This window comes from Oryctolagus cuniculus, chromosome 15 (genome assembly GCF_051225735.1).
Source record: "Oryctolagus cuniculus isolate XC-2025 breed Fujian yellow rabbit chromosome 15, ASM5122573v1, whole genome shotgun sequence".
In the NCBI taxonomy this organism is placed as follows: Eukaryota; Metazoa; Chordata; class Mammalia; order Lagomorpha; family Leporidae; genus Oryctolagus; species Oryctolagus cuniculus.
This window is the reverse complement of record NC_142881.1, coordinates 5,632,350-5,654,167: the sequence shown is the minus strand read 5'-3', so window position 1 is coordinate 5,654,167 and position 21,818 is coordinate 5,632,350. Positions and strand designations below refer to the sequence as shown.

At 49.8% G+C, this 21,818-nt stretch overlaps 1 protein-coding gene across 3 annotated transcripts in view; it reads left to right on the top strand.

The window, feature by feature from the left end:
• FANK1 (fibronectin type III and ankyrin repeat domains 1) overlaps window positions 1–21,818 on the top strand; it is a 134,486-nt gene that overhangs the window by 97,991 nt on the left and 14,677 nt on the right. The window contains exons 2-3 of one of the 3 annotated variants that reach the window (XM_008274828.5): window positions 5,852–6,029; window positions 14,305–14,429. In XM_008274828.5, the coding sequence (XP_008273050.1) occupies window positions 5,852–6,029; window positions 14,305–14,429 (303 nt within the window). Of the gene's footprint in view, window positions 1–5,851; window positions 6,030–14,304; window positions 14,430–15,404; window positions 15,521–21,818 lie in introns of those variants that run through there. The other 2 variants (XM_089313835.1, XM_089313836.1) reach the window with 2 other exon arrangements.

The window sequence follows — 21,818 nt, the reverse complement described above, 5'->3', positions numbered from 1 at the left end:
TGTTGTGGAGAAGCTTCTGAGTTTGATATAATCCCATTTGTTGAGTTCTTCTTTTCTTCCCTGTGCTCTGGGGTCTTGTCCAACAAGTTGTCGCCTACACCAATGTCTTAGAGCGTTTCCCCAACATTTTCTTTCAGTAACTTTAAAGTCTCTTGTCTTAAATTGAGGTCTTTGATCCTTCTTTAGTTGATTTTTGTATATGGTGAGAGATATGGATCGGATTTCATTCTTCAACATATTTATGTATATATAAAAAATATATGTATATGTATGTATGTGCATATACACACATATATACATATGTAACATACATACATATGTATATATACCTTATATGCATATATACTATATATACACATATATGTATGTATATTATATATATGTGTATGTATATATATATATAGTTTTGCTAGCACTATTTGTTGAAGAGATTATCATTACTCCACTGTATGGTCTAGAATTTTTATCAAAAATCATTTGGCTATGTGTGTGTGGATTAATTTCTGGGCTCTCTATTTTATTCCGTTGATCTATGGGTTGGTTTTTATGCCATACCATGTTGTTTTAAGTACTATAGTTTTGCAGTATGCTTTGAAGTCAGGTATTGTGATGCCTGCAATCTGGTTATTCTGTGTCTTTTGTGATTCTATATGAATTTTAGGACTTTTTTTGGTGATTCTGTAAAGAATGTCATTGGTATTTTGATAGGAATTGCATTGAATCCACATATTTCTTTAGGTAGTATAAACATTTTATTGATATTGATTCCTCCAATCCATGAGCAAGGAATATCTTTCCATTTTTTTTCTATGTCCTTGCTGGTATCTTTCATCAATGTTTTATAGTTTTCATTGTAGGGATCTTTCACTTCTTTGGTTAAACTTATTCCTAAATATTTGATTTTTTTGTGGCTATTGTGAATGGGATTTCTTTCTTGATTTCTCTTACAGTGAGAATAAAAACTTAAATAATGAATGGTCTTAGGAAATCTGGAGAAGAAACTAATATAAAGTTACTTCATGTAACATGGAATTAAAGTAGAAGTTTATGTTGGTGTAAATATTTTTTAAAATCAAATTTGTCATAATTTTTTATGAACTTAAAAAATCTTTTGAGAAATTGAGAGGCAGAGAGGGACCATCCATCTGATGATGTCATTCTCCAGAGGCCTGCAACAGCTGGGACTGGGCCAGGCCAAAGCTGGGTGGCGGGAACGGCGATCCAGGTCTCCTACATGGAAGCAGGGACCCAGCTAGTTGAGCTAACGTGGTGGCTCCGGGGTCTACATTAGCAGGAAGCTGGAATTCCGCACAGAACCAAGACTCAAAAGCATCCACACCAATATGGGGTTCAGGCTCCCAGCTGACGTCCTGATTGCTACACCGTCTTCATGAAGTTTTTGAAGAGCTCTCGTGTGCATGGATTTCAAGATGTTTTTACACCAAAATACTCATTTTTAGATTCTATTTTCTCCAAACTTTTGACAGACCTTTGTGGATTATTTTTGTCCCAGATCTGTAATCTCTTGGGAGGCAGTATGTTGCAGGGTTGAAAGCTAGGGATTTTGGGCTCAAGTGTCTGTTTTAATCCTAGTTCTGCCAGGCACTTCTGTGTGACCTCATCCCAAAATAAATAGATTAGCAGGTTATGACAAAAATGCCAGAGTTTTTCACCAAAGAGAAAACAGAAACTATATAGATATAATAAGAGTGAAAAAGACAGCTAAAATTTTTTTCTAGTTTGGCCAAGAAACAAAAAAAAATTGGTTTCATCCACTATTTTTTGGGAAGCTTGATGATAATTAGCTCATATCCAGTGAGGATGTTCGTGTTTGTCCTCATATTTCAGATTTTGTCTTGCACGAGTGGCTTTTGGTGAAAAGGCAGCCCTTGCCTGGATGGGGATTAGCGGTTTTGTATCAAAGTAAGGGCGACAGAGGATGTGGACAATGGCCAGTGTGTCAACCACAGGTAGGCTGGGTGGGCAGGCCACTGCAGAGTTGTGTGGCTCCGTGGCAGCCAAATACTGCCACTGGTGTGCACGCCGTGAGGCTTCCCTCACACCTGGTGCTCCTTTGACAGGCCATGGCGCCATGACATTGAGATCATTCCTTTATAAAACCAAACAGTAACAACCAACTTTCCAAACAGCACACTTTTTTCAGGCTCTGCACCAGATCCAGAGGGAGACGCATGGCAGGGAGAGTGCCGACTGTCCTGAGTTCAGCTGCAAGTGGCCTTGTTACCAGATCTGGTGGCAGTGACCATCCTTGGCCAGTGCCAAGGTCACGGAGGGAAATCTCTTTATTTGCTGAGACCAGCAGTTAGTAAAGGGCTGGGCATGAGAAACTCTTGTGTATCTGGGAATATTTTTGTTTCTTAGATAAATTGATGGTAAACTTGGCTTGTCTCTTTTGAAATTGGATATTAACATGGAATTTCCCGCATATCCTGACTTTGGGCAGGACCCTAGGCCAGAGAGCTTTGGAATTGAAATAGCTGTCTTCTTATTTCACTGGGGCCTTCCACAGCAGTCCTCTAGTCCTAGCATTTGGCTTTGGAGGGATCTACTGAACCACGGTGTCATGACGCGAGGCTGCGTCTTCATAACCCTGGCCAGCCGGAATCGCTGGGATGCGTGGAGACGACGCACATGGAAGGTCGTTGGCTGGTTAGTTCCTTCCTCCTCGTTTGCTAAGTTGTGGTTAGGATGCAGCAGTCGGTTTCCCTAAGAAAACCAAGAGCCCTATAGCACTAATGTATATAATATACTTTTATAGCTATTTTTCAAAAGTTTATACTTCAAACATATCAAAATTATTGTAAATAGTCACTATCCAAATGTACCATATAGATTTAAAATGTTTAAGTTTTGCCATATATGAAGGTGCTTCAAAAAGTTCATGAAAGATATGTATTATGAAAAAGCTGTATTGAATTTCAAAATTTTTTGCATCAAAATAAACTTTATTTTTAAGGAAAAGATTAATTTTATTTATTTGAAAGGTAGAGTGACAGAGGGAGAGACAGTTGCTAGTTCACTCCCCAAATGGCCACCATGGCCAGGCTGAGTCAGACGAAAGCCAGTTACCAAGAACTTCACCCCCACACGAGTACAGGGGCCCAAGCACTTGGACCATCTGCTGCCTTCCCAGCTGGACTCGCAGGAAGCTGGATCAGAAGTGAAGCAGCTGGGACTTGAACCGTTGCTCATGTGGGGCGCTGGTGGTCAAACAGCAGCTTAACACGCTGTGCCACATGCTCGCCCAAATCAGCTTCTTTCAAGCCCATTTTCTCCATGAGCTTTTTGAGGCGCCCCCGTGTGTCCTGACATAGCCGGGGAGACCCTCTTCCTGCCCCGTCACGTCCCTGTCCTTTCCCCACGGCTTTGAGTTGGTGCATATTATGCCCGTCAGGCTTTTTTTTTTCTTTTTTAGGATTTTTAATATTTTTTTTAGCATTCATGTTTTTGCTTTTTTGATGTGGTTATTTTCAGTACATGGTGTCTTCATAAATCGCGTACAGGGATGTGATATTGGCTATAAAATTTCCATACAGCGTAATAACAGAGTGTGTGCTTTTACAGCCTGTGTTTTCACTCACTCACTTTGGGGTTCATCTATGCTGGTGTGTTTAGATAGAACTACTACTCTCTCTTCCTGTCTCTCCAGCTGCCGTAGAGGATTTTGTTGTATGAAATATAATTTAGGTAGGGGCTGGCGCAGTGGCACAGTAGGTTAATCCTCTGCCTGAGGCACCAGCATCCCATATGGGTTCCGGTTCTAGTCCCGGCTGCTCCTCTTCCAATCCAGCTCTCTGCTGCAGCCTGGGAAAGCAGTGGAGGATGGCCCAAGTTCTTGGGCCCCTGCACCCGTGTGAGAGACCGGAGGAAGCTCCTGTCTTCAGATTCAGATTCAGTTGCGGCCATCTGGGGAGTGAACCAGCGGACAGAAGACCTTTCTCTCTGTCTCTCCTTCTCACTGTCTGTAACTCTAACATTCAAATAAATAAATAAAATCTTTAATATATATATATAAAATTTAGGTAGATTGTACCTGTTTTTGTCAGAAAGCACTTTGATGCAAGTTTAATTTTTTCTTTTTGATTTATTTATTTGAAAGGCAGGGAGGCAGGGAGATGCAGAGACGGATAGAGATCTTCTATCTGCAGGTTCATTCCCCAGATGGCCACAACAGCCAGGGCTGGAAAAGGCTAAAGCCAGGAGCCAGGAATTCCATCCAGGTCTCTCATGAGGGTGGCAGGCCCCAAGTTCTTGGGCCATCATTTGCCGCCATCCCAGGCACATTAGTGGGGCGCTGGGTGGGAGATGAAGTAGCTAGGACTTGAACCAGCTGATACGGGACTCTGGTGTTGCAAGCAGTGGCTTAACCCACTGTGCCACACACTGGCCCTGAGGTAAGTATTTTTGACTCAGTTTCAGAGCATGTATTCAAATCCTGGTTTGTGCATTCTTGTCATGCTTTCTACAAACATTTAGAAAATAAGATTAGGAAACCTGAGCTTGCAGGCTGCTCCCTAGTGTATCGCTGGGATTTCTGGGTAAAGGTTTGGTTATCTTCCTGTTAGGCCTGGGGCAGGTGAGGCCAGTATGCTGCACCACTGGAGGCCCTGGGGTCTGAAGAGTATGGCTGGCACCTACTCGGGACACCAGCTCAAGAAAAATCGGAGATCTTTTCTTCAATACGGAAAACCAGTGATGTACAGGAGGCCTCGAGGCACTTGGGAATCCAGAGGGAGCTTCGAAGCGTGAACACGGCCCCAACCCTTAAGAAACTTTAATCTGTGGGGGGGGGGGGCACAAAATGAGCCTGAAACAGGACAACTGCGTGTTAAGCCTCTGGGCAGGCACTTTTCCTTGTTGTCGTGCACAAAAAGGAGACATTTTCTGCACCTTGCATTTTTGCCAGTGAAAAATACTTGTGGAAATCCTTTCAAAGCATCCAGTGTGGAATTGACTCATTTTTAAAGGCTGTATGATATTCTGTGTTGTGGACATACTTGCCAATTCACTTACTAGTGGATCAGTTTCCTTAGTTTTGTGGTAAACTTCTAAATATTCGTAGTGTTCAACATCTTCGTGTTTATGTCCCTGCGTGCACACTGCGCTCCATTTCTGTGGACGGGAATGCAGGGGTGAGGTGGCTGGAGAGGAGGGGATGTGTATTTTCAGTTTTTGACAGATGATGCCATACTGCCATCTAAGAAGGCTGTCATGCTTCCTCACACCCAGGCTGTGAGAGGATCTTTCCCCTGAACTGTCACTTCTAATAGTCGGGACGTCTCTCTTAAGTCTGACTGGATATGAGGTTATATCCCATTGTTAGCAATTTCTGGGGCCCACAGGGAGTAGGGCTGTCTTTTTGTGTGTAGTGGTGATTGTGTTTGCTCTTTGCACTGCTCATCTTTTGCCTGGTTGGTTATTAGCCATTGAGTTTTTTTCTCCTGGGTTGGAGCTGTTGACGAAGGATAGATGTTAACCCTTTGTCATCTGTGTGATAAATATTTGGGCCGGATACAGTGTCTGCCTCTTGGCTTGGTTTAGCCCATTCGCTGAAGGCTGCTCACACATCCACTGGGCGGGAAGGGCAGCCTCTGTAGTTTGCTTTGGTAACTGGCCTTCTGGAAGGGAGCTTGGTGCAGGCTGCTGGAGGAACGTGTAACTCGCTCTATTGCTGGGTCTGGTATTTTTCAGGTTTCCAGGTGGTGTTCTGCAAGCGATGGGGAGGTTTCCTTCTGTGTTTGCCTGAAGGAGAAACAGTTTGATCACTGAGCAGCTGGTCTCTCTTCCTCATGGAAACGGGCCCTGAAATCCTCTATCATTCTTTTTTTAGAAATCTCGCCATATTCAAAGCCTCATCCACCTGTCGTGGGCAAAGTGACTCATCACAGCATTGAATTACACTGGGATCTGGAAAAGGCAGCTAGACGGCAAGGACCCCAGGAGCAGTGGTTTAGCTTCTCGATTGAAGAGGAAGACCCCAGAATGCACAGCTATGGTATCATTTATGCGTAAGTGCACTGCTGCTGTTTACCACGTTGCTTTGATCTCCTGGTTGCCTGGAATGATTTCTGTTGTTGCTAAAAAGCCACCACTTGTTTTGGAATTAAAGAACGAGACAGCATCAGTTGCGTTTACACTCTTTCATGAATTATGATTTTTGGAAAATAACCATCTAACATTAACTTTGAGTCTCCTAAACATTTTAGAGGTTCTTTGACTTTAGAAATATCCTGATGGTGTGTGAGTATGTATTTAAAAAATCCATAAAGTGAGACTGAATCCAGACAGGCTGATGAAATTAGACACAGTCCTGTCATGCTACTGGGCACTTTTGTTCACAGATGTGCCCGGAGTCCCCAGGGTCCACCCCGGCTGGCTTATCTGATCTGTCTTACCATTGCCAGTTCTCTCCAACCAAGCTGGCTACCTCTTTCTCAGCCTTGACCAGGCCGAGCCTGTTCCCCTAGCAGGGCTGTGCTTGCTGCCTTTTCTGGGAATATTTCTGTGCCGCTGGTTCCTCAATACCAGGCAAATTTTGGCCTCCCCCAAAGCTTCCTGGAGCAGCCTACATCCACCCCACATCCTCTCGCTCAGAGCCTTGCTTCCTGTGCCTCAACAGCATTTGGTTCTGCTGGGATTCATTTGCATATCCGCGTGTTCATTCGACATCTCCCACCAGCGCTTGAACTCACTGGGAGGCAGAGAAGATTCCGGCTTGCTTGACACTCTGTCCCCGGCTTCTAGAGTGTGCTGGCCGGCGGCGGCAGCCATCCAGGTCGCCGTCGCACCAGTCGGCAGATGGCGTGGGAGTAAGCGAGAAGTCATACTTCCTTTGTCTTCCTCTCAACTCCTATTTCTTCGCTTTGACAGCTTTGCCACTTGTAAAATGACTGTATTTCTGTGATGCAGGATTACCAGGGGTGAGATCCAACCTGGTTTTTAATCCAGCTTTTTATTATTTTGAGGCTATTGTAGAGTCATGCCTGGCTGTAAGAAGTAACGCACCTGGTGCACCTTTTGCCCGTGTCACTCCTCTGGCAGTGTCGTGGAAAACTGCAGCGCGCTCTCACAAGCCGGCATCAATGCAGCTCAGACGCTGACGTGCCGTCACCTTCCCAGCCTTTTCCCAAGGAGGCCTTGTGATGAGGGGACTGATGTGAGGGGCAGTGAACTGGGGGGTCTTCAGGAAGTTTGTGGAAAGTGCTATTAGGATAAAGGCAGAGTTCCAAAGTGATTCTCGCCCCCCAAATCAATTCTTCATTTAATTCCACTTTTCTGTGAATTTTTCAGAGTCCCTTCCTGTTTGCATACAGGTGCGTGTTCATGTACACGTGTAGGCTTCAGCTGTTACCTGATGGATAACCTCTCTGCACCTGTAAACACAACCTGCCGTGTAGTTGCCATGTGGCCATGTGGAAAGGATCTGTGGCCTCACCGGGCTGCAGTGCCATTTCAGCTGTGTCACGTGTGGCTCCCTGAAGGCAGTCTCCATCTGAAGTCGGGCTTTGTGGTGGCCTAGGTACTTCTGTGGGGAAAGGAAAAGAGCGTGCATTTGTTTCCTCGTGACCGCTGTCCTGCCTCACCAGCCACGTGGGCAGGCCCCCAGCCCCAGTGTGCCTCTGTGGCTTTTCTCCCTGCTCAGAGACCAGGCAGCTGTCAGGCCAACTCCGAGGCCTGGGGAAAGCCTGCGTTCCGGGAGAATTAATGGCGCAGCACAAGCCTCGACACTAGGTGGCAGAAGCAGACTGCATTAATCTTGACCTCTGTCTTGTTACACCACTTTTCTCTAGACCTCACTGAAACCAGCAAATGCTTTTCTTTAAAAAAAAAAGGCAAAAACAGAAACGATTGCTTGGAGTATCAAATGTTGGGATTGTGGATTTAACAACTTCTTCCTGACTTGTCAGTCTCTGTTCCTTGCTGTCCCTGGGTAACCTTGAGTAGGTGGTGCTGTCTTGGACTTGGCCTCTCCTGGGTGGCCTCACATAGCTGGTTGTGAGTGCTCCTCCGTGGTCTCTTGTAGCCAGTTGGTTATCTGGTTGGGAGGCATCTCCCTTCTGTGCTCCTCTTCCCCCCCATTTCCTGTTCTGCTCACTGCCGTGTCCCCTGGCCCACTTGCCCAGCTCACTTGCTGACTGTGAGCTGACCTCCACTCTCTCCCCTTGTCATCCGTGCCTTTTTTCTGTTGTGCTAGGTTAGCTTTCTTTTTCATCTGTCATCAGATTGCTTCCGGTGGGTCTCCATTGTTTGATGGTTGAAGGTCGTGCCCTTTAGATCAGCACTTGGTGCCTTTCACAGTTTGCCTGCAACCTGCCTTTCTCATCGCCTCTTATTTCTGAGCACTGAGCTTCCTGCCACACCCTCCTGTCCTTGGTGCAGGCCTCGGCAGCTGCTGCACGTGCAGTTAACTGTTTCTCTGTGTGAATAGATTCTCCTCCCTTTTCCCTGCCCGAGTCCAGTCCTCCCTCTGTTGAATGAATTCCCGATAGTGGGAGTCCTGCACTGCCTTCTCTCTGTCATATGTTGCTGAATGTGTGCTGTGGGCCAAACAGCTTTCTGGATGCTGGGGACAAACAGGCAAAAATTCCCCCCTCCTGATGCGGAGGACAGAGGATACGGTATATAACAAAGAGAAAAGACTGTCAGATGGCCATTGGCACTAAAGGGAGGAGGCGTGGGAAAACCGAGGGCCAAGGAAGGTCAGGGAGTGCCCCCTGGAGAGGAATCTTCTGAGTGAAGACCAGAAGTGAGGAGAGCCTGCCAGGCAGGGCAACTGCAAGTGAGAGGACTTTGGGGTGGGAGTGCGCCTGGTCTGTTCCGAGAACCCCAAGGAGTGGTGTGAACGAGGGTAGGGCGTGCACGGAGGGCAGCGAGGTGATGGGGGGTGTTCAGCCCTTGAGTCTATGAGTTACCCAGAGACCCTTGGCCTCTCCCTCCAGAAACGTGGGGAAAGCCACAGGAGAGGGTTCTGCTGCCCAGCGGCATGGCCTGGCTTGTGTTTCACCGGCTCGCTCTGGCTGCTGAGTTGAGAGCAGGCTTCAGGGAGGCCGAGCAGCAGGGAGGGCTAATTAGGAAGCTTTTGCAATAATTGAGGAGGGAGATAGCAGAACAGTGTGAGAAGCGGTTGGATTCAGGGTGCGTTTTAAAGAGAGATTTGAAAAATTTGTTGGCGAGCCAGACAGAGGGTATGAGATACAGAGGATAATTACAGGAGGCATATATCTGTATATTTATTTATATATCTCAGTTAAAAGAAAGATACTTACTTGAGAGGCAGAGACAAAGGCACAGAGAGATGGAGAGACAGAGATCTTCCATTTGCTGGTTCATTCCTTAAAAGGCTACAACATCCAGGTCTGGGCCAGGCCAAAGCCGGGAGCCTGAATCTCCACCCAGGTCTCCTACATGAACGGCAGGGGCTGTAGTACTTGAGCTGCCTTCCATTGCTTTCCCAGGTGCATTAGAGAGCTTGACTGGAAGTGGAGTAGCCAGGACCAGAGCTAGCACTCTGGGATACTGGCATTGCAGGCAGTGACTTGACTCACTGGGCCACAACACCAGCCCTGTATCTCAGTTTTGAAGCTCAGTTTGGAACTGTTTGCCAGCCAGGTGGAGATGGAAGGAGACTGATGGGGAAGGGTGGGCAGGGGAAGCGTCTGGGTTTGAGAAGGGAACTTGAGTCCTCGACAAGTGGCTGGATTGAGATGCTGGTGAGGGAGTGCAGAAAGAAAACTCAAGAAGTTCTGTGTGTTTTCTGCTCTTGCAAGTGTTGGCTTATGGACTGGTAAGAAAAACAGAGGTGCGCTTTACATTTTTGCACATTTCCCGCCATTGTGGAGTAGTTCTGAGCCGACCTCATCCTTTTACCTACTGTGCCCAGGCCATGCAAAGCTGTGCTGCTCTGTGGTCCCATGCCTGCTTTTGTGAGTCCTCAATGTCTGCACTGAGATGCCCTGTGCAGCGTCCCGTGGGCAGCTGTACCTGCTGGGCTTTGGTGTGCCCTCTAGGGGCCGTCTCGACTGGCGCTGTGAGAGTCTGGAGCCCCCCACCAGCGTGCTCAGCAAGGCGTGCTGTCTAGCAGTGTGGTTGGTTCCCTTTGCAGGGGTTGTGCAGGTGCCGTTCTTAACAATGCCCAGCAAAGTTGCGTTTCCCAGGAGACACTGGTTTGGTTTTGCCCTAAAACTGTGTTAAGCCTTTGGCACCTCACTGTGAGCTCAGAGAGGCTCGATGGCCTCTTCTAAGGGGTCAGAGTGTTGAGGGCCCAGCCTTCGTGATTCCAGTTCCCGTGGCTTCACAGCTGGTGCTTGGGTGGTCACAGACGACCTGCTCACGTGGCCACTTTGTGCCAGGCTGATATCTTAGCCCATGACGTTTTTCTGAACATTTATCTTGGTTTTTAGACATTTTGCCTCCTAAGTCACTGCATTTGTATCTATCTTTCACACATATTTTTGATTCAAATAGTTTTCTTAATGCTCATTGTTTCTTCATTGTCTTTCTCGTGGCTTCTTTTTTGTTAATTCTTGACACGTCAGTCACCTACTGCAGCCTCGCAAACCACCCACAAATGTGGTTTCCAGCTAAGACAGCCACGTGTCCATCCACAGTTGGGCAGCTTGGGGTGGCTTGTGTCCCTACTGCTCGTGGTCTTGGCTGGTATGACTAATACACCATGTGTCCACCTACAGGCGGGCAGTGTGGTCCTGGCTGCTGTGGCTATCCTGGGCTGTGGGACCTCACAGCTGCTTCACGTGCGTGTGTGTGTGTGAGGCCTTAGTTGGGAAAGCTGGGGTGACGCAGGAGGCCAGCTGGGCTTCTTTGTCTCCCTTGTTGCTTGGTGTCTTCGAGTGACCTGGTCTGACCAGACTGGGGGTCTTTCCCTAGCAGGGGAGCTGGCTTTCAAGGGGAGCGGAAGCAGAAGACCCCAAGCATCTTGAGGCCTGGGCATCACTTCTGCCACGTGGCACCTGCCCAAGGCGGGAGGGACAGCACGTTGTTGCAGGTCAGGGGCCGACAGAGGCCAACCTGACTGACGCTCTGGGTGAAGAGGAGGCTCTCCTAGTGAAAATGATCCCGCTGGCAGACGCAGGCCCATGGTCGGGCACTCTACTCTGTGTCCGAGTTTTCTTGGCTCCGTGAGACTCACGCGCAGGAATTCCTTTTCACTTTGGTGCTGAAGTCACTTGAGATGCAGAAAAGGATCATGGCATGTCCATGACTTTATTTTGTGTGGGACCTTCACATTTTGGTTAAGCCACACAGGAGAGACATGCCCTGGGCGGCAGGTTTTTGCAAATACGTCCCAGTTTTCATAGCTGGCTCTGCCAAGTCTTTGATTGCATCTCTCTCGGGAGCGTGCTGGGCCCTCTGCCCCCGTGCTCTTTCCCAGTGAGAACATCGGGGCCATGTCCGCCTGGTGTGCCTGCGCCCCAACCCTTCTCTTCTCAGGTGGCCCAGGGGCTGCCTACCTGCCTGTCCCGGGTGTCCCACTCCCCATTTCCCCTTTGCTGTCATAGATAATGGTCTCCTGGCACCTAGCCTCTCTGCCCCTGACCAGAGGAAATGCTTTTTAAAAATGTACTTACTGGGGCCGATGCCGTGGTACAGCAGGTTAACGCCCTGGCCTGAAGTGCCGGCGTCCCATATAGGCGCTGGTTCAAGACCCGGCTGCTCCACTTTGATCCAGCGCTCTGCTATGGCCTGGGATAGCAGTAGAAGATGGCCCAAGGCCAGTGCCAGGGCTCAATAGGCTAATCCTCCACCTGCGGTGCTGGCACACCGGGTTCTAGTCCCGGTTGGGGCACCGGATTCTGTCCAGTTGCCCCTCTTCCAGGCCAGCTCTCTGCTGTGACCCGGGAGTGCAGTGGAGGATGGCCCAAGTGCTTGGGCCCTGCACCCCATTGGAGACCAGGAGAAGCACCTGGTTCCTGCCTTCGGATCAGCGTGGTGTGCCAGCCGCAGTGCGCTGGCAGTGGCGGCCATTGGAAGGTGAACCAATGGCAAAGGAGGACCTTTCTCTCTGTCTCTCTCTCTCTCTCTCACTGTCCACTCTGCCTGTCAAAAAAAAAAAAAAAAAAAAAAAAAAAAAAAGAAAGAAAGAAAGAAAGAAAAGAAAAGAAAAGAAAAGAAAAAAAAAAAAGATGGCCCAAGTCCTTGGGCTCCTGCACCCATGTGGGAAACCCTAGAAAAAGGTCCTGGCTTTGGATCGGTGCAGCTCCAGTCATAGCGGCCAATTGGGAAGTAAACCAGCGGGTGGAAGACTCTCTCTCTCTCTCTGCCTCTCCTCTCTCTGTAACTCTTTCAAATAAATAAATCAATCTTTGAAAAATGTATTTATTTTCATTTTATTTGAAAGGCAGGGAGGCAGACGAACAGAAGATCTTCCATCTTCTGGTGCACTTCCAAAATGACAGCTGGGGCTGGGCCAGGTGGAAGCCAGGAGCCATGAATTCCATCCAGATCTCCCAAATGGCTGGCAGGGACCCAAGTCCTTGAGCTGCCCCCACGGTATGCACAGCAGGAAGCTGGAGTCAGAGTTGGAGCTGGGACTGAAACGCAGGGATTCCAACATCGGAGTGGGAGTCCCACATGGTACCCTAACCACTGCAGCAAACAGCCTGTTGGTGGCTGAGCTTGGCAAGGGACACTTAGAGGATCTCCTGGGTTCTGTCTTGGAGACACTCCTCCATCTAGAGCACAGGTACTGAAGATGCCCTCAGTGCCGTGCCTCCCGCTCTGGGAAAGACGGCGTTCTCAGTGGGGCCTGCACGTGAGGGATGAGGGTGTTTGATGAACGGGCGAGGTGTTAGCGCACCCGCCTGTCCCAGGCCTCTGCAGCCGTGTTTCCAGGTGAGCTTTCGTAAGGCGTGATGCTCACTCCAGCACTGCTACGTCAGTCTGCCTCAGTGTCCCTTCCCCACTGTCCTGGGCTGCGTCTATTCTTGCTGTCTCATCTGCAGGAGACACGGTCATCTTGTTGGCAAAGTTGAGGCTGAGATGAGCCTGAACCTGCCTGAGGCTACCGCCCAGCTTGGCCCAGCATCCTGCAAATGAAGGGTGTTAACGTGCATTTGTAAGTTTCATGGGTGGAACTGATGTGTAAATATTTAGGTTGCACATAAACATCTTTTGCTAAATTAGTTGTGTCCCAAAGTATGGTTCAGGCCTCTGCCGAAGATCTGGTGAGAAGGGAAGAAAAACTAGAGACAGAAAAGTGGAGACAACAGTGGTAAGCTTGGAGAGCGAGGAGCCCAGGGAGCACGTCCGGCCGGGGGAATGGAACTGGGTCGGTGTGGAAGCAGGGCAGAAAGAACTGGAAATGGCACACACACTCACATCTGCATGCACACGTCCCCTCAAAAATTAAACCTTTGAGGTATGAAGAAACAAATACATGGAGAATTTGAAAAGAGGTACATGGAATTGGGTCAGATACTAACGAAGAATTTTGCCAGCAAAAGAAACTGAGGTTTGGGGCAATTTTGGGAAATGGAAGTGACTCTTTGGAGACCTAATACCCTAGAACAGACACCGAGGCAATGCCAGGCCCCTGGGACTCGTGTGGGTGGAGGAGAGATCTTGCACCTGAGGCTGGATCCCAGGATTTTGGGGCGGGCAGGCCGGCAGGCCACCTAACTGCCTTTCTTGGTGCTCATTTTGCAGGCTCCAGATGATTAGCCTCGGTCCTTTTGCTTCCAGGGGCAGGGGGTTACCACTGCAAGCGTCCAATTAGATTTCTGCTCTAGCAGCATTCAGTGTCTGTTTCCACCACCATTCATTCATCCCCAGATGGCAGGATGTTAGAGTTACTGCATGTGCTACTGGCCCGTATTGCCAGTGGGCTGCTAGTGGTTGTGTGCTTTGCTTCTTCAGGCCTCCTCCCTGCAGAACTGCTTTGCCTTGATGTAGGTCTGCAGCTGCCTGTTAGCCTCACCCATCCACTCAGGGGCCCCTCTTGCAAATCACATCTGTACAGTTTGACTGCCTGTCTTATCATTCAAAGGTGAAACTTTGTCACTGGGGCTCAAATATCATGGGTTAATGTGATTATTTCTCCAAAGTACGGAATTGCATGGCAGCTCTGTGACAGGCACTGGAGTAGGCACAGTGGGGCAGAGAGGGAACCTGCTGGCCGGGGATGCTCCACGTGACTGATCCTTTGTCCTCAAGGAGTTCAGCAAATCTGGGCATCAGATCTGCGCTGGAGATAGCTGGTGTTCAAAAACCACTTCCACTTGCTCATTTCATGACCTGTCAGTTACCTGTGTGTCTCCCTCTGTCTAGGGGCTACGCAACACAGCACGTCGTGGAAGGTCTGGAACCAAGGACACTGTACAGATTCCGACTGAAGGTCACCAGCCCCTCTGGAGAATTTGAGTACAGCCCAGTCGTCTCTGTATCCACGACCGGTGAGTACACACACGCCTGCCCTCGTTGATCCAAAGATGAGGATTAACAACGTGACGGGAATCTGTAGGTGTAAATACTGTTTTTTGCTTGGCCTTATTGGAAGCAGGAGCAGTTCTGTTTTCGAATACTGTGACCATGTTGTTTACTGGCTGGGCCCAGCTGTAACATACAACACTAGGGAAGTCTAATTCAGCCCTCACAAATTGGGAGAGCTGTGTGGGTGCCAGGACTGTCCTGTTGGCGGTCATGCGGTACACACCTGTTGGTGCTCATGCGGTACACACGGTGGAATCGCCTTCTTAGGAAAGGAGCTGGAAGGGAGTGGACCGAGCAGGCTGCCTGCTGCCCCTGGGGAGGGGTCTGCTCGCAGTCGCTCCTTTCAAGTGTGCATCCTGATCTGCTGCACACGGCTGGCTCCTGGGGAGTAGGGGCTGAGGAAGGATGAGTGCCCATCCGCAGGTGCTCAGGGGCCGGCCAGCGCCCACCCCGAGGCAGAGACCTGAGAGGCTGGCGCCAGTGCCCCAACCACTTCATCCTTGTCCCTGTCAAGCTGTACTGCATTTTGTGAGATTGTTATTTAAAAATTTCTTTTTTTTTTTTTTTTTTTTTTTGACAGGCAGAGTGGACAGTGAGAGAGAGAGACAGAGAGAGAAAGGTCTTCCTTTGCCGTTGGTTCACCCTCCAATGGCCGCCGCTGCAGCCGGCGCACCGCGCTGATCCGATGGCAGGAGCCAGGAGCCAGGTGCTTCTCCTGGTCTCCCATGGGGTGCAGGGCCCAAGCACTTGGGCCATCCTCCACTGCACTCCCTGGCCACAGCAGAGAGCTGGCCTGGAAGAGGGGCAACCGGGACAGAATCCGGCGCCCCAACCGGGACTAGAACCCGGTGTGCCGGCGCCGCAAGGTGGAGGATTAGCCTATTGAGCCACGGCGCCGGCCTGTTATTTAAAAATTTCTGTTAACTGTGTGTGTCCAGTGTCTGCCGTCTTTGAGCAAGCATGTTGTCAAGATTAAAATAGAGCTTTCACGGCCCCTCCTGACAGCACTGGCAAGTCTTGTTTGAGTTGCACAAAGGAAAGCACCTGTTTGTGAGTAAGTTTTTTTTTTGTTTTTTTTTTTTTTGTTTTTTTTTTGGTTTTTAAATGCGCGTATCTGGGAGACAGAAGAGGGGTCTCCTTTTCTGCTGGCTCCCTCCCCAGATGCCCCCACAGCCCCTAGCTGGGGCTGCAGCTGGGAGAGAACTCAGTCCAGGTCACCCCCTTGATGGGCCATCGCTGCTGCCTCCCAGAGTCTGCACTGCAGGAAGCTGCAGTCAGGAGGCAGAGGCTGGTGCTGAGCCCTGGTCCCCCTACACAGACCGGAGATGTCTCACTGCTGAGCCGAACGCCTGGCCCTGTGCTCCAGTTTTATTCATTGTGGCACTTGGCGTGGATGTATATACTTTTGTGGTTTCACTGTGCCCTGCAGGTGTTTATTCACGAAGATTTTTGTGTGGATGAAAGATGATTTTCATGTTGAGTTAGCCCATGATACCTTTAATCGCAAATATGACACCAGGGCAGTAGATCTTTTTTTTTAATTTAATTTTATTTATTTGAAAGTCACAGTTACACAGAGAGAGAAGGAGAGGCAGAGAGAGAGAGAGAGAGGTTTCCATCTGCTGATTCACTCCCTAGACAGCTGCAATGGCCAGAGCTGCGCCGATCTGAAGCCAGGAGCCAGGAGCTTCCTACAGGTCTTCCCAGGCAGGTCCAGGGGCCCAAGGACATGGGCCATCCTCCACTGCTCTCCCAGACCATAGCGGAGAGATGTATCGGAAGTGGAGCAGCTGGGACTCGAACCAGTGCCCATATGGGATGCCAGCACTGCAGGTGACAGCTTTAACTGCTGTACCACAGTGCTGGCCCCGGCAGTAGATCTTGGTTTAGCAAACTCGAGGGTTCAGTTAAAGCTCAGACTCTGTACATTCCCAAATAATGCTCAGTCAGCCATGGAAAAACATAATTACAGAGGAAACTTGAAATGCTCAATTATGGAGATTCTAGCCAGCAAAGAGAGCAAATTCCTTTTTTTTTCCTTTTTTAAAAAAGATTTATTTTTATTTATTTGAAAGGCAGAGTGATAGAGGGAGAGACAAATTTTCCATCTGCTGGTTCACTCCCCCAAAAGGCCACAATGGCTGGGGCTGGACCAGACTGAAAGTAGGAGCCTGGAACTCCATCTGGGTCTTCCATATGGGTGACCGGAGCCCAGGTACTTGGGTGTTGTCTGTTGCCTTCCTGGGCCCATTATCAGGGAACTAGATCAGAAGTGGAGCAGCTGGGAGTTACGGGGTACTGGCAGCGGCAACTTAAAGGCCTGCTCCTTGAGCTGGCAGCGTGGAAAGCATCTGCTCTTATACAGACAGTATTTAGCTCCTGGAGTCCTTTGGGGAAGAACAGGGCAGAGCAACAGAATGCATTTGTGTTCTCTTGTGCTGCAGGAAGGTACGGATTTGGTGGCAAGGGGACAGGAATCACAGGCGGCAAAGGGGGCCTAGCACTGGGCCAGGGTCCACAGGGGAACACCTGCCTAGGATGCTCTCTCAGGCCACCTCTCAGCTTCCTTCTGCCCTCTAGCTGTCTCTGCCCACCTACAGGTTGCAGCCACTCAAATACTCCCGTGCCTCTGTCCTCGGGAGCACCTGCTGAAGCTCCGCCCGCTGAGCCTGCCCCATGGACAAAGCTCTGCTTGGTGTGGTCCCTTGTGTAGCTTCACTTGCTCTGCCACACACTTTAGCTCCTCCCCCAGTCCAGAGAGAGATGTCATCACCTTGAATACCACTTCTTGTGTCTTGTCTGCATATTTACCCACTTTTTTGAATCCCACCTAAGTTGTGAGCTCCTGAAGGTGAGGCTGCTGGATCAGCCATCTCTAAAGGGTATCAGATCCTCAATGGATGGATGGATGGATGGTCTGAGGCCCAGAGACCGCATTATGAGTATCTAGGGAAACACTGATTTTTTTCTCAGCCTGTGCTTGTGTGTTGGGGACAGATCAGCTTCTTGTTGGCCAAGGAGCCTGTACCTGAACTTGCCAGTCATGGGTGAACACAGTGGTTTCTGCAGCCATCCGTGGTGGCCTGTAGGGAGCTGCTGGCTCCTTTTAGTAGCACATCAAAGCCAGGGCGGGGTCTTCAGGACCTTCTGGCCTGAGTTCCCATTTGGAGCTCTCTTTGGAAGGTAAGAACTGTCCTAGCGCTGTGCCTCTGTGCACATTTGGAGCACTCTTGGAAAGTGAGAACTGTCCTAACTCTCGGCCTGTGTGCCGGCTAGGGTCGTGCCTACTGGCTGGGTGTGACTTCTTCTTGCCCAGCTGGCTTTTGAGGGGCAGCCATGCGTAGCTGGTTAGGGCCCTCGTCAGTACAGTGCCTTGGCTTCCCCGGGTAATGTGACAAGCCCTTCTGTGGGGACATGTTGGCGATGACCAGATGTGCTGGGGAGTCCTACCTTTTTTGCTGCCATGTAACAGCACAAGTACCCGCACCAGGGAGCCATGTCAGCCTCCTGGGACTCTGCTGAGAGTGGTGGGGATCAGGTATCTTCTTCCTTCGGCTCAGCTGGTAACATCCAGTGAAGATGATAAAGGAGGCAGATCTTGCTAAACAAAGACTTGAAGATGTGCACATTCTGTAAAGCAAGTGGAAGTGCTTCTGTGGGTTGATAATTTGCATTTAGTTTTGAGAGTGTTTCAGTGAATCACAAAAGCATGCCCTTTGTTTGAATAAAGGATGCTGAATCTTTTTCCCTTCCCAGGTAAAGTACATGAGACTCTTGCTTAAATGAGGCATGCAATTTTAATCAGTTGGGGCCTTAAAAAGAAAGAAAAACAGCTGCTACTTGTTAATTGGCAAATGTCTTCTCCAATGAGCCCATGATTTATTCACTGCTTTTAATAAAGACTTAAATTCTACAATGAAAGGTGTTATTGCTGCATTATAGCATCTGTGGGCACGGCTGCAGCTAAACGGCCTCCCTACAGAGGCTGGGCAGTGGCTTCCCGAGACCACTCTGTCTTGCTGCTCCTGGGTGTCCTCGCTCACGGGGCCCTGAGTGTTGAATTCCATCCAGCTCAGGCGAGCACTCGAGGATGTCCACACCGTGGACACCATCAGTTTGCTATTTGTGATTCTAACACTCGGGACAACTGCGAGGAAAACAAACCTGTGAAGGCCTGCCTGTGTGTGTCCACCTGCACTTATGGTGGCGCAGTCTCCCGGCCAGGCCCACAGCGTCTCCCTGGAGCTTTGGCTTTTTGTCCTTCATGACTCCTGCGTGTTAGTAGAAGTAGAAAGAATTGCTGTGCCCTGCAGAGAATGGCTTTCCGGCCTTGTCATTTCCTCCCTGTTGCTGTCATTCCTGTAACCATGAGGCTTGGCTGTGCCTCCATCATTGTGGGTTCCTCTGCTAATGCTCACTGCCCCTCTGGCTGCCAGGGCGGAGAGTGAGGAGGCTTAGGAGTTCGTGCTGGGAGAGGGCTCTCCTACCCCAAAGGATGGTGGTGTCTCCATTTTGCTGAAAGTTGGCAAGCAAGAAACATGGAGCCAGGGTGTTGCTTTCCCTCTCGTCTGCGAGAGGTCCCCTTGTTCTCATGTGCTGATCACAGCTCACAGAGTCTGGAGTAGGCCATGTTTGCTTCCATTATATCTGGCTGCTCTGGTCTTTGCTGCGAGCCGTCCTCAGATACACTCACTCTGTTTACAGGTGCACGCTGCCGAGCTCCCGGGTTGGGATGCTCTGGGAGGTGCCGCTGCAGGAGGGCCTTGCTGTTCAGGTGACCTGGGCAGTGTGGAAGCTGGTGCCCGCGCGCGAGCGCACGTGGAGGGCTGCTGGGAGTGCTATTGGAGCTGCTGTCAAAGTCCCAAGAGGCTGGCGCTCCGCGGAAGCTTTGTAGTGTGCTTGTCCTTTCACACCTCCAGGACGGGTGTTTATTTAGGTTGTTCGTACAAGCGGACTCAAAAAAGTTCATGGAAAATGCCCTTCCTCTTAATTGTACTTTTACAAACTTGACAAAACTTCACGGGGATGGAGGCATATTGTGACGTGGTCAGATACCTCTGTATTTACTGACTACTAGAAAGAGGAGGCGTGTGACCTTAGAGACCTGGCTTGATCTCTGCTGCGGTCACTCCTAACAGGGTGACCTGGGACAACTGACTCAGCCCCAGTTGAGAGAATTTAGAAAGCATTGTGTGTGCAGGCCTTTATGCAGCTTGATAGGATTTGGTTTAGGGTATCACCACATTTTAAAATACAGTAGAAGTGCCGGCGCCGCAGCTCAGTAGGCTAATCCTCCGCCTAGCGGCGCCGGCACACCGGGTTCTAGTCCCAGTCGGGGCGCCGGATTCTGTCCCGGTTGCTCCTCTTCCAGGCCAGCTCTCTGCTGTGGCCAGGGAGTGCAGTGGAGGATGGCCCAGGTGCTTGGGCCCTGCACCCCATGGGAGACCAGGAAAAGCACCTGGCTCCTGGCTCCTGCTACCGGATCAGCGCGGTGCGCCGGCCGCAGCACGCCGGCCGCGGCGGCCATTGGAGGGTGAACCAACGGCAAAGGAAGACCTTTCTCTCTGTCTCTCTCTCTTACTGTCCACTCTGCCTATCAAAAAAAAAAAAAAATACAGTAGAAGTAAGATGTTTTTGTTGGTGATTCTGTCCAGATGACGTGTTTTTATGTTTTTCATGGCAGTTGAAGTTTGATGTTCGCAGCAGTGGCGGCTGTTTGGTGGGTAACAGAGACACACCACACCATTTCCCCCTGCTTTTGGGAAACGAAGAGAAAGAAAAACAGTCGGTAGGGCTAGTTGATCCCCCTGAGGTGTGGACGGGTCACAGACAGATCACTTCAGCTCCATGTGGATGTAGTCAAGGGTTCTCAGCCTGAGACTCCTGATGTTTTGGGCCCAGGTGATTCTCTGGGGGAAGGGGCTGCCTTGTGTACAGCATCCCTGGCCCTCTCCTGGACAGCAGCACCATCTCCTAAATTGTGACAGAGTATCACCAGACAATGTCAAGCATCCTCGGGAAGAACCCTGCCCCTTCCTTAGCCTCTGTGGTACAACTGCTGGGCCAGGCATGCCCTCCCCTTGAAGGCCAGGGCAGTGCAGGCCTTGGCCTCGGCCTCTGATGGCTTTATTGTGATAACATTGATTTGAAACTTTTGGCCTTAAAATATGTGTGGAATGAAGAAAAGGAAGTATAATATAACCAAAAAAAAAAAAGCCTTTAAGAGATTGGCAAGCTCTAGCAGACAAATAATTTGTTATTTCCAAGTAATTTTAACTTGGTATTGACTTGTTTTTTTACCAAAAGCTAAGGGCTAAAGGTCATTCTGATAGAGACCCCCTATTCTTCTGGCACCATACTCCCAGTTGACCCACTGACCCTCTGAGGAAATCGGGGGAGAGGCCCCTAAGCCTGTGAGCTGCTGTCCCTTAAGGAGCAGACACGGGGTGGCCAGGCCAGGAGAGGCAGCTTAGGTAGGGTGAGCCCAGGAGGCAGCCTGGGGGGCAGTGCAGGAGGGTGGGGGTAGGGGCTAGATAGTTCCTTTTGGGACTGAAAATAATAATAGACTGAAGTGGGACTCACAGTGTAAATGAACCAGGGGAGGGCGATGTTTGTCTTGTTGTCTTGGCATGCAAGTCGCTTGCTAAGTACTCGTTGAATGAATGAACGAGACCTCGCAGCCTTGCAGATGACTTGGACCAATGATGACACATGTGAGCACCTGCCAAGGTCACGTTGGGTATGAGAGAAGCATGGGACTGTGTCCAACAGTGACAGCTGCTGCTCCTACAGTCACTGTCACCCAGGCGCTACTCTAAGTGCTTCCCTTAAGCTTAATCGTGGTAATTTAAGAGGACCCCCCCCCCCCCCGCGGGGACCTCTAGGAGATGGAGTCTGGGGCGGGCACCCACGGGGCTCTGGGAGATGGAATATGAAAGCAGTGCCCTGAAGGATGGGCTCTTGCTGGTGGCCTTGAACTCTTGCTGGTGGCCTTGAACTCCTGTTCCCGCTCCTGCGGAACTCTGCCCTTTCCTCTTCCCTGCGGAGTTCGGTTCCCCTGCACAAAGGGACAGGTGCAGTCCTGCCTGCTTGCTTCCCTCCTCAGACTCCTTCTTGCTGTTCTCTGCCTGGCAGGTCCTCCCCCTGCTTCCCTGCAGGCCTGTGCTCCTTCGGCCCCCACCAGCTCAGAGGAGACCGTATTCCTGGGAAGAACTGAAAACTGCAATTTCAAGTGTTAAAGCAATTTGTGTTCTTTTGTTTGTTGTTTTCAACAGTTTAGTGACTCTGGCAAATAATGGTAGGATGTTGTGGCAATTGCCGGGCTCTTCCTTGCTTGTAAGAGTCATTTATGG